Raw genomic sequence first — 13265 nt, forward strand, 5'->3', positions numbered from 1 at the left:
CTTCAGGAGAGACATTCTCCTATCTTGTTCTATTAAGAAACACACCAAAATTAGGAGTTTTAATCTTTTCATATTGTTTCAAATATTCTTATAGGAAACAATTTGCTTTTGTCTTTCAAATCACTTCTAAAAAAATTGTTTTGTTTTTTGTTTTCCAAACCTGGTTGAGGCATTTTCTTAAGATCCAAGGACGGTTTCTTTCCATCCAAGAAACCCTAATTTGCTCTCTACTAGACTCCTTACCAGCCAGTTCATCTTTTTTTTGTTTTAATTTCATTTGATTATCCTTTGTGACAACTAATTTATTTTTGTTGTTTCTCATTTCCTTTTACGTGCGTCTAGATATCTAGGATATATCCGCAACTTAGACAAGCTACGATTTTGTTTTGCACGTGTGCCTTATCAGCTCCAATCTAATTATAATATTACTCATGACTTAAGGAGATTTTACACCATTGTGGCCTGTACTCTCAGAATCATCTGGGAGTCAAAGAATGAGCTCATTTTCTAAAAAGGTGATCTCAACCTAGCAGGTGTTGTCAGAAGGATTTATGATCTCCACCAATATCTTCTAATCGCTTATCCCTTTGACACTTCTTAGGCCTCTCAATCAAGAGCCCAAACATCTATTATTGCTCGAGAATCACTCTCTTTTTGGACTCTTTCCTTATGCATTGCTCATGATAGCCAAAATGGCATTACTAGTGGAGCTACAATTGCTTAGGATTTTAGAGGCTCTCAGCTTTTGTCCATCCCAAACTTTAAATTTGCAAAAAAACTTCAGGCTAGACTTCTTATCCTACACTCTATACTTTGTCTCTTAAAGCTCATAGTATTGTTTCTTGTAAGCTTCTTAGCAATGACAAAAAATGGAAGAACATTATACTAATGTCACGGGGTTAGACTTTTCATCTCGTAATCCATGCGGCCTTAGGAAATTTCTTCTCTTCAAATGTGTCTAAGTCAACCTAATACTTGCAAAGTGAGAATTATTGTAGAAATTCTCTACGGCACTGAAAAATGTAGTGGAAGCAACTTGAAACAAAAAGAGCAACAAGAGAGTTGAAAAGCCACGAGAAAATAATGCACACCAAGTGTTTGAATAAATGCTCTCAATATATTCTTAACTCAAGAATAACTTAATACAATGGGATGATTACAAATGAAAGGGAAGACCTCTATTTATAGTTGAGTTCTCCAAAACCAACGGTACAAATTGAGTTACATCGACGGTCAAGATTAGAGCCTATCTACAATTGAGAGTCTTAAGGGATTTAAACTCTATACAATCTTATCCCTTTAGGATTTACCCTATTTACCCCGATAACTCTAGTTTGACTAGAGTGTTTCATTGGGCCACCAAGGCTTCAAGTAGATGGGCTTCTCCATGAATTCCAAGAGCCAGGTCAGTTTAAGCGGCTCAAATGAGCCCCATGTAATAAGTTGACCTTTATGGGATGTTCTGTGCGTAATGGCCACAGGCTTTGATCTGCGGCTTGTGACAGTAGGACGTACTAAGACAAGATGGAAGCACCAACAAGCATTTAAAAATGGCAGATAGCTCCTCCAATTTGTTACCATCCAACAACATCCAATGAACAATTGCTAACTATGCAAACAAGCAAAGCAATAGACAACATAGGCATCAAAATCTTTTATTAGCCATAATCCTTTCTAATCGCTTATCCCTTTGACACTTCTTAGGCCTCTCAATCAAGAGCCCAAACATCTATTATTGCTCGAGAATCACTCTCTTTTTGGACTCTTTCCTTATGCATTGCTCATGATAGCCAAAATGGCATTACTAGTGGAGCTACAATTGCTTAGGATTTTAGAGGCTCTCAGCTTTTGTCCATCCCAAACTTTAAATTTGCAAAAAAACTTCAGGCTAGACTTCTTATCCTACACTCTATACTTTGTCTCTTAAAGCTCATAGTATTGTTTCTTGTAAGCTTCTTAGCAATGACAAAAAATGGAAGAACATTATACTAATGTCACGGGGTTAGACTTTTCATCTCGTAATCCATGCGGCCTTAGGAAATTTCTTCTCTTCAAATGTGTCTAAGTCAACCTAATACTTGCAAAGTGAGAATTATTGTAGAAATTCTCTACGGCACTGAAAAATGTAGTGGAAGCAACTTGAAACAAAAAGAGCAACAAGAGAGTTGAAAAGCCACGAGAAAATAATGCACACCAAGTGTTTGAATAAATGCTCTCAATATATTCTTAACTCAAGAATAACTTAATACAATGGGATGATTACAAATGAAAGGGAAGACCTCTATTTATAGTTGAGTTCTCCAAAACCAACGGTACAAATTGAGTTACATCGACGGTCAAGATTAGAGCCTATCTACAATTGAGAGTCTTAAGGGATTTAAACTCTATACAATCTTATCCCTTTAGGATTTACCCTATTTACCCCGATAACTCTAGTTTGACTAGAGTGTTTCATTGGGCCACCAAGGCTTCAAGTAGATGGGCTTCTCCATGAATTCCAAGAGCCAGGTCAGTTTAAGCGGCTCAAATGAGCCCCATGTAATAAGTTGACCTTTATGGGATGTTCTGTGCGTAATGGCCACAGGCTTTGATCTGCGGCTTGTGACAGTAGGACGTACTAAGACAAGATGGAAGCACCAACAAGCATTTAAAAATGGCAGATAGCTCCTCCAATTTGTTACCATCCAACAACATCCAATGAACAATTGCTAACTATGCAAACAAGCAAAGCAATAGACAACATAGGCATCAAAATCTTTTATTAGCCATAATCCTTTCTGGCTTTGTACCAAAAGTAATAATAATAATTCAAAGTTAAAAAGGACGGACCTAGATCATTAAATTTTTTAACTAAAACTAATCAATACGAGAAATGTTAAAAAAGCATGTGAGTTGTTTTTGTTGGGACTTAACTACCAAATCAGACAATCAATAATAATTGTTAGTAAGAATGAATACTCCCAATCTATTATGTCTAATTTATATGTAGCATTTACTAATGTAGGATGCGGTTATTATTTTAATATTTTTTTGGATATAAATTTTTTTATAAATAAATATTTTTCTATTCATTTACATTTTCGATTTCACTTGAATTGGAGTGCTAAATGGAACAGTTTTATTTCTAAAATTTAAACTCAAACCAAAATAATGTTAAATCGTTGAATATTTCCTGAGTTAGATTCGACTTGTTTCGTTTTATTTAGTAAAAATAAATTTAATTTTTATATTTAATTGTTCATTTTAAGTTTATATTTGAGTTTGAATTGAAATTTTAATTATTAAAATAAAAAATTGTTTGAATTAAGTATTAAAATACTTAAATTTGACTCATCTTATTACTTGAGTTCAAATCAATTCGGTGGCAAAAATACTTCTATTAATTTATAGTTTTGATTAGTATTACATTCAAGGATTGAATTTTTCTCTTACAAAGAGAATCAATAATAGCTTTCAAATTTGCTTTTTTTTTTCTCTTGAATGACTTGTCACATATTATTGTTTACGCTTGGGTTGTTTGGTTGAACTCTCATATTTAAGGGTAATGCTAGATTTCAAAATAATATTAATCTTTCATTCTCAACAATGTTAAGGTAGTGTTTGAAAAGTCACCTAGTAATTGGATTTGAGTATAATTGTTTGTAGGCTTAATTTACGATTTGCCCTCGAAGTATCCTCGCTTTCCCACTTTGGTACATAAACTTTTTTTCCCAATTTGGTACCTAAAGTATCATTCCATTGTAGTTACCAGTCCATTTTTGTAAGACACATTGAAAAAATGATGGCCAATCAGATCATGCCAGTTGTCGTTATTTTTTTCATTTTATAATATAATATAATTTAATTTTAATTTTTTATTAAAAATGTAAATTATATTATTAATTGATTTTCTTAATTATTAATTTCCCTAAACTATTATCAATTTTTTTCCTAAACCAGTCTTTCCTACTCACTGCAAACAACGAGCAAGGCAATTTGTTACACTGTTACGGATGCATTTGTTGGACAAACCTATGAGCGTCGTTGGGTGCACGAAAGTTCATAGGGTGCACGAAAGTGGAACAGCAGAAGATGATGTTTAAGGGAATTATTATTTTTATGCTATTAGGAATGTATTTTTATTATTTTATTTAGAAAGTATTAAAGATTTTAATTATGGATATTTCTTATTTTCTTAGAAGTCTTTCCTTAGTAGAATTATTTTCTTAGCAAGTTTTTAATTCAAGTTGAACTTTGTAATCTCTATTTAAGAGAGATTTTGGAAGTGAATAGTCATATGAGATTAAACCATTTTTTCATGAGATTTAAGATCTCTCTATTGAGTCTTAAGCTATGGAATCCCCTTCGACAAGTTTCACTTGTTCAACATAGGTCGTTCGCGAGGAAGAGGTAAAAATCAAGGAAAGAGCCCTGACAAGACAGATGGGTTGTATGTGCATTGTTTGGTGATAAGATCCATCAGTTTGGACCGTAAGAACTTGGTATAGAATCTAGAAACAATGAGCTATTTTGTTACGAGAGAGGAGTTGGATCCATTTAAAGCAAGAATAGAGTTGAAGATCGATTAGTTCATGCTGCAAATGAGGGAATTGATGGTTTCCAATCAGAATTTTGATAAGGGAAAAGGGGTTGGTGGCAGTATTAGTAGTGCTGTCAAAAAGGAGGGTCTACTAGAGAAATAGGAAAATTGATTAGAGACGGTGATAAGATACGGTGTAGTTCCACGATCCAATAAGTTGGATTTTACGACTTCAGATGGGAAAAAAACCCCTCTAATTTGATTAGACCAATGCGAGAAGTTCGTTGCAATTTAGAGGACAACCAAAATAGACAAAGTGAGTCTAACTGCTTTTAACTTGATAGGAAGGCCACAATTGTGGTATTATCAAAAGGAGCAGGAAGAACCTAATCTTTTGTTGAAGGCATTCAAAGAATACTATACTCCACAATTTGGACCATTACTATGTAAGAACCCTTTAGGGAGATTAGTAAAGTTGAATCAAACAGAACCGGTGGAAGCCCATCTTTGCCAATTTCAAGAATTGTTAGCCCTCATAGATTCCATGAGGTCAAACTAAAATATTAATTTGTTTACTGCAGGGTTATTAGATTCAATTTGAATAGAGGTGGAGATGTAGAAACCTGAAAACTTCGTTTAAGCGATGGATTTAGCAAGAACCTTTAAGACAAAATATCAACTGACTTAAGCAACAAGATTGCGAAGGACTCCTTGGAAAATTTTGGGACCCAATTTGGGAATAGTATCAAGTACAACTATTACAAACGTTAACTTTGAAAGCAGCGTTACACTGGAAAAGGGGCCCGATGATAGTAAAGAGAACTACCAATTTTAAAAAGATTGAATCGCATGGAGATAGCTGAAAAAAGGTTTAAAAGTCTTTGTTATAATTGTGATGAACTTTATGGGATGGGACATTAATGTAAAAGGATATTTTGATTAGAAGTAGAAGACGCAGGTTGACCTGATCTAAATCTAAAAAAAGACAAGGAACTGAAAATCTCGCTACATACGGTCACTGGCACTCAGGGTCTTCAAACTATACAATTACGAGTCATATTACAAGTTTGTCTCATATTGGAATTAGTTGATTCCGATAGTACTCATAACTTTACCGGTGTCACTGTGGCCAAACACTTGGGACTGCCAATCCAAGCTCAATCTGGGTTGCGAGTAATAGTGGCAAATGGAGAAAAAGTCATCAGTTCAAGAATTTGCCCAGAGGTAACATTTACAATTGACAACAATCCTCTTGAGATTGAATTTGATGTTGTACTAGGAATAAAGAAGTTGCAGACTTTGGGGCCAGTAGTGTGAGATTTTTTGGCTCTTAATATGAAACTCACTGGATTTTATATACATTAGGTACAGGAGACCACAGATTCACGTCAAGAGTTGGATAAGTTCTTGAAAAAATTTGACGACCTATTCTGAAAGCCAACAAGACTACCACTTATCCATAATTGTAACCATAAGATCTGTTTAAAATATGGAGCCCAACCCATGGTGGTTTGACCTTATAGATATTTGCACCTAAATGAAGATGAGATAGAACGACAATATGAACAGATGTTGCAACAAGGCATCATTCAACCTAGCTACTTGCATTTCTCTTCCCTAATGTTATTAGTTCGAAAGCTTGACAAAACATGGAGGTTTTATGTTGATTATTGTGAACTCTTTACCAAAACAACCAAAGACAAATATCTGCTGCCAGTGGTAGATGAGCTATTAGATGAGTTACATAGGGTAAAATACTTCACCAAATTAGATTTTCAATCCAATTATCTTCAGTTTCGCATGGATCCCAATGCCATTGAGAAAAAGACATTTCTTATCCATCATAGTCACTTTGAATTCTCAGTAATGTTGTTTGGATTGACTAATCCCCATCGACATTTTAGGCCCTTATGAATGCAGTATTTTGTAAGCATTTTTGCCACATCGTTCTTATATTCTTTGATGATATTTTGATTTATATTCAAACATGGCATGAACATTTTTATCATATCCGAGTTGTTTTTAAATTATTAAGAGCTCACTATCTTTGTTTAAAGAAATCTAAATGCTTTTTTGGGGAATCCCAAGTGGCATATCTAGGACATATTGTTTCTACTATATGTTTTTTGGTTAACACAAGAAAAGTTCAATCAATTGTTGTTTGGCCTTAACCACAATTTGTAACTGCTTCACAAGGTTTTCTCAGGCAAGCTGGGCATTACTACAAATTCATTCGAGAATATGACACAATTGCAACACCTCTCACATAGATGTTCAAACAAAATTCCTTTAAATGGATCTATGAAGCTTTGATTGCTTTCAACAACCTTAAAAAGGCTTTGGTTAGTGCTCAAGTATTGCAATTTCTAAATTTTGATGATGAATTTATGGTGGAATGTGACGCTTCAAGAATAGGTGTTAGGGTTGTCTCACAACAAAAGGGACATCTCATTTCCTTCTTCACTCATAAGATAGCCGACAAACATATAAAATTACTAGTATATGAGCGGGTGTTGATTGGTTTGGCAAAGACAATGCAACATTGGAGCCATATGTATAGTGGCAACACTTCTTGATTAGAACTGTACATTACAGCCTCAAGTACTTTTTAGAACAAAGGCTAACAACATAATTGCAATAGCATTGGATTTGTAAGTCACTTGGTTTTGATTTTCGAGTGGAATATAAAGTAGGGAGCTTTAACAAAGCTTTGGATGCATTATCTCGTCACGAAGAGGTTGAGGGCATGTTGTGTGCAATTAGCCAACCATGAGTAGCACTCTTGGATATAATCTGACAAGAAATCCAAGACAATTCCACTTTATGATAGTTACGTGAATGCATTGAAGGTGGGAAAGTCTACGAGTCATGGTTAGTGCATGACAGGCTGATTCTTTATAAAGACTGAGTTTTTTTATTACCAACTTCTCCTTTGGTTTCTTCGGTCTTAGTAGGTTTTTATGATATGACACATGAAGGCATAAAGAAAACTTTACAATGAGTGCACAAAGAATTCTATTAGAAAGGAATAAAATTGGCTATTAGTGATTATAGTAGCTTGCTTGATGTGTCAATGAGCATTTAAGCCCAGCAGGTTTGTTACAGTCATTACAATTACCGACTAAAATATGGGTTGATGTCTCCATGGACTTTATTAAGGGGTTGCCCAAATCATAGGGTAAGACAATTTTATTGGTAGTAGTCGATCAATTCTCAAAGTATACACATTTCATACCCATGGCACATCCATACAGGGCAACGAGTATGGCAAGCTTATTTTTTGCACAAATCATGCGATTACATGAGATATCAGAATCAATTTTATGAGATCGACATGTGGTGTTTACCAGTAAGTTTTGGAAAGAGCTTTTCCAATTGCAATGGACCAACTTAACATTCTTTTCAGTCTATCATCCTTAAACCAATAGTCAAACTGAAGTCTTTAATTGAACTGTTGAGATGTATTTGATGTGTTTGGTGTGGGATCAACCAAAGTAATAGATGGATTGGATTCCAGGGGTCAGATATTGTTATAACACTTGATTTCATATGACATTAGGTACTTCCCCTTACAATTTATTTTATGGTCATAAGTCGCCTCGCTTGTTGTCTTATGAAATCGATACCCCAAAATTTGATGACGTCGATCAAGCCCTATTGGACCGTGATGAGGCCTTACAAGTAATATGATTGCATCTTCAACAATCACAACATCGTATAAAAATTTACTATGATAAGGGGCATCGGGACATTGAATATGTACCTGGTTCTTTGGTGTGGTTACATTTGCACCTACATCCACAAAAATCAATTTTAGGTAAACTTTGACACAAGCTTGATTGTAAGTTCTATAGGTCATTTCGAGTACTATACAAGATTAGGACAGTTGGTTTTCAATTGTACATGTCGACTGATTCTAAAATCCATAATGTATTCTAGGTCTCCCTACTCACACCTTTTTATGAAGAACCAACAACAACCATGACCAGCTTACCTCCTACACTAGGTGAACAAGTTCTTCCAACTCCTACTACAATTCTTTATGCTCGACTCAATCGTGGCAAATGGGAAGTTTTAGTGCAATGGATTTGTCTAGTTGACACTGACACCACTTGGAAGAATGCGCAAGAATTTTGAAACTCCTATCTGACTATCGAGCTTGAGGACAAGCTCTTTTTCCACAGAGGGGTAATGTGACAGATGCATTTTTCAGACGAACCTATGTCATCGTAGGGTGTACGAAAGTGGAACGACAACAAATGATGTTTAAGGGAATTAGTATTTTTATTCTATTAGCAATTAGTTTTATTATTATTTTATTAGGAAAGTATTAAATTATTTTTTAGAAGTCTTTCCTTAGTAGAATTACTTTCTTAATAAGTCTTTTAATTTCAATTGAAGTTTGCAATCTCTATTTAAAAGAGATTTGGGAAGTGAATAATATAGAGGAGATTAACAAGATTCAATACTTTCGAACAAGTCTTAAGGTTTGGAATTCCCTTCGAAAAGCTCCCCTTATTCAATATAAGTCATTCGTGAGGAAGATATTAAAATCAGGGAAACCATCACTCTAGTGATCTCCTCCGAAAAATATCGCCACCAAACTCTTCCCTTGTCTCTCCTCTACTCAAATATCCATTTGATTTTCTTACTAAACCCAATAAAATCCATGGATTTACTAAATTTACTTACGAAGTTCGAATGCTTCGATCTCTTACATTGATTATTGGATGGGTTTAGGATGCCGATAGTATTCTCCCCTCGCTAGTCTATTTTTTTACCATTTGGATTCTTAAACGAAGACTTAGAGCCCACTAAACTTGAAAACCCAAACCCAAATAAGATAGGTTTTCTTCTTTGTGTTGATTTTTTCCTTTTTGAATTTTCTTGTTTCAGCAACAAGAGGGTGTTAGCTAACCTTAACAATTGAGGATTTGGAAAAAATAAAGCATATGGAAAATTTGATTATACTCTATTCTTCTAATGAAAACCTTCTTCTTCAAGGTGTAACCTAAATTTTTTTATTTTTTGAATTAAAAAACTTAATTATTTAATGGAATTAGTGGACTTTTATCTTTTGGTGTTAGGATGGTGATAAAGGAGAAAGATTTGATATTGAAAATTACCCAAATGAAGATGAAGAATTTATCAGATGAGATGAATTCTGATGTTGAAGAAAAAGATAAAAGATAAAGAATTACCCAAATGATTCTTATTTTTCTGTTAAAAATATTTAAATTTTTAATAATTTTTTAGATTTTCATGATTTTTTAGATTTTTATACTTTAAAAAGTCTATATATATTTAATAAAAATTATATATTTTTTAATAAAATAAAGACATGTGGAAGCCACAGGGTTAGGTGAGATGCAAAAGGTTTCTGTTACTTTAACCATTGTAATTAGTAGGTCCCACCAATTTGAGTGTATTTGGAACACACCAATTTGAATTTACAATTCTTAGGGGAGGGTACACTCAAATCCAATTTTAAAAAATAATTTTAATACAAGTTATAAATACTATATTATAAGCATGAATAGGTATGAGAGTTGTTTGGGGTGATTATAGTCAAAATTTTCTTATATTATAAATCTTAAATTTTATATTATAAAAATAATTTGTATATTTTATAAAGTTATAACAAAAAAAGTTATATTATTTAGATCTTAAAAAAAATTCTAAAGTGATGGTAAAAAAGTTTATTATAAAAAATAATTTACATATAATAAAAGTGTTATAATATATATTTTTATAAAAATTTATGTTCTAGAAGTATTAACATAACTTATTCATGTGTCCATGCTATATTATAAAGTAACATACGTATTCATAAAAAAAATGTTATATTTTTTTCTTATCATAACTTATTTATAAAAAATAATTTTCTAAAGTTATGAAAAATTATGTTATATATAAAAAGTATTATGATAGTTATTGGAAATTTATAAAACCATCTTTATAAAGGTTATATATTATAAAATTTATATTATTTTAACTTAATTTACATATTATAAAAAAGAATATAACCTAGCATTTATCTTTCTCTCAATTAAGTTTATATAAGTTTTTTTTTATAATTAAAGATACATATTTGGATAATGAATTCAAATATTATAATGTCAATACTAATTAGTCAAAACAAAAAATTTCCTTACACCATATCATGGAGTATGATACCATTTGAGAGAATGGTGTCAGACACAAGCATCATAGACAACTCACAAACTCTTTAATTTAAGGCTATGAAATGTAGTTGAGAAGACATTTGATGTTTTCAGAAAATATTTTCAGTATTAACAACATCACCTTAGTATAGCATAAAAAAACAATGATGGATCGTATTAGCATGTTGCATATTTCATAATTTGAATCATAGGTGGAATTGAAATGATACATACATCAAATAGTACATGAAAAAAAGGGATTTTGATAATGTTAATGGTGCATATTCAAATTCAGTTGATAATGAACTTGGTCAAATACTAACAAATGATGATAAGGAACACATGTTAAATATTAAAGAAGGAATAACTAAACAAATATGCTCTAGAATAATTAGATAAAAATTACATATGATTTTTATTTTTCTTTTATTTTCTATTAGGTGATCGTATCATTAATTACCTTTTTAGACTAACATAATATATACGATAATTTGATTTTAACTTTTGTTACTTGTTTAGAAATTATTTAACATACTAATAATTTTTTTAAAAATATAAATTATGTAACTGTATAATTACAATTTATAGTACTAAATATAACTTAAAAAATTACAATCTAATTACAGTTTTTTCAATTAAAAATCTCAATTTTAGCAATCTTAAGTTACTTTGGTAATGCAAGATTTTTAACCATTTTTTTCTTATTTTTAATCACTTTGATTAATTTTAGTTAACCTAAGATAAAATGATAATAATTAGTCAATCAAATATTTTTAGTTGTTTAATACATCCTTCAAGTAGAATTTTAATTATATCTTTATTATTATTTTATAGTTGAGGAAATTAACAAATCCATCAACAATAACTGCAGTTAAATGCATGATAAAAAAAATACAAAAAAACTCACTGTAAAATTCCGTTATTAACAGTATTGAAACTCCCTTTCCCGGACTTCATAGCTTTTCGTAAATCACCCAAACTGACATCGGCGCACGTAAGCACCGCTCTCTCTGTCACCCTACCCCCGTCATTCACCGTCGATTTCTTCAAACTTCCCCACCGGGAAACCCTTCGGCGGCCGTCAATCTCACAAACCACCAATTCATCTGGCTCTTCGGGGTTGTATATGTATAGAACATCACCCGTTAAACTTTACTTTTATTGAGCTTAAACTTGCATGTTCCCCTTTCAGCTTTTCCACTAACTCTTTTGGCATCGTTCCGATTTCCTTAAATAACTCCAATGATTCACCCTTTAGTTCCCAGATTTTGATGTCTTTAACATTCTCCGAATTTCCGAGTGATCATGTCGGAGATCGAACGGACCCAACCAGATCCTGGATATCGGGTCAAAGGAACACGTAATGCCTGAAGCTTGTTCCATAGCATATAATGTTTTTGTATTGGCGGCGATAGAGAGCCACATGGAAGCTGCAGAGTGTTCGAAGATTGCCGGCATTGACTCACAGGTGTCCCATTTGCGAGTTTCGAGGTCGTAGATTTCCACCGAGAGTGGATCATCTTCGAAATCGCAGGCGCCGCCAGCGACCACGATATGACGGCGGTCCAGCATAGCGACAACGGGGTCGGTCCGCCACACGAGGGGTGGGTCAGCTTGGTGCCAAGTCAAACGGAGAGGGTCGAAAGAGAAGGAGAATTTTGAGATAGACAACATGTAAAGCAGCGTGGAGTTAGATGAACGGAGATCCGAGACGTATTCGACGGGTGGGTGGTAGTTGATTCGGAGCCAAAGGTTGGAGCGCGGGTCGTAAGCGACGGAGGAGGCGCCGGTGGTGTAAGGAGGGCGTGAGGTCTGAGAGTGGACAATGAGCCATGGTTTGGGCTTGTTGAAGTGGCGGAGAGAGGAGAAGAGGGCGCGGTTCCATGATTTGGAAAGGTGGCAAACAGGAACCAGATGGATAAGCGGAACATGACAGAAAATCGATTCTAAGACATCTCCACGAATGATGTCGGATTCAGATTGAACTTCTTCATGTTCTTTGTTCATCGTTAGTGGCGACTTTCGAGGATTTAGGCAGTTTATTAATAAAGGATGGAGAAACTCAAAAGGGTTGTATTTATTTTGTTATTAACCATTGATGAACCTTTTTGGCAAAAAAAAAAAAAACCAAGAAAAGAAGAAAAACACTAATGATTAACCTTTTAATTTATCATTAATTATTAATGAACCATGTTAATACTTATCCATAACATTAAAAAAGTCCCGCACACCTTTTTTTTTGTTATTTAGTAAACTCCAATAGCTCCATATCATAAATTAATACTAATTGGGCATCTTATTAAAAAAGACCCATTTTTAACATTATTTATAGAAATGGGCCATTTAACAAATTATTTATCGAAATGGGCCAAAAAATCTAAAATGCGCCTACGTGGAAGCATTTTAAGGAGAAATTTCAGAAAATTACCTTCTCGTAGGAGTGCTTTTGCCATGTCAGCAAAAATGCGCTGACGTGGAAGCGCTTTTGCTGACATGGCAAAAGCGTGCTTACTGGGCGCATTTTAGCCCATGCTCTTGCCTCAACTGTCATTTAAAAATTTGACCATTGGGGCCAATAGTCA

At 33.6% G+C, this 13265-nt stretch overlaps 1 protein-coding gene across 1 annotated transcript; it reads right to left on the reverse strand.

Annotated features, from left to right (window-relative positions):
• Positions 1–11937: 11937 nt before the first annotated feature.
• LOC107892743 (F-box/kelch-repeat protein At1g23390) lies at positions 11938–12690 on the reverse strand. Its single transcript, XM_016817796.1, has one exon. The coding sequence runs from the start codon at positions 12688–12690 to the stop codon at positions 11938–11940; it is 753 nt and encodes a 250-aa protein (XP_016673285.1).
• Between the last annotated feature and the right edge of the window lie 575 nt (positions 12691–13265).

Source organism: Gossypium hirsutum, chromosome D05 (genome assembly GCF_007990345.1).
Source record: "Gossypium hirsutum isolate 1008001.06 chromosome D05, Gossypium_hirsutum_v2.1, whole genome shotgun sequence".
Taxonomy (NCBI): domain Eukaryota; kingdom Viridiplantae; phylum Streptophyta; class Magnoliopsida; order Malvales; family Malvaceae; genus Gossypium; species Gossypium hirsutum.

Coding starts and splice junctions, on each gene's coding strand:
- LOC107892743 (XM_016817796.1), bottom strand. CDS start 12,690: ATGAACAAAGAACATGAAGAAGTTCAATCTGAATCCGACATCATTCGT.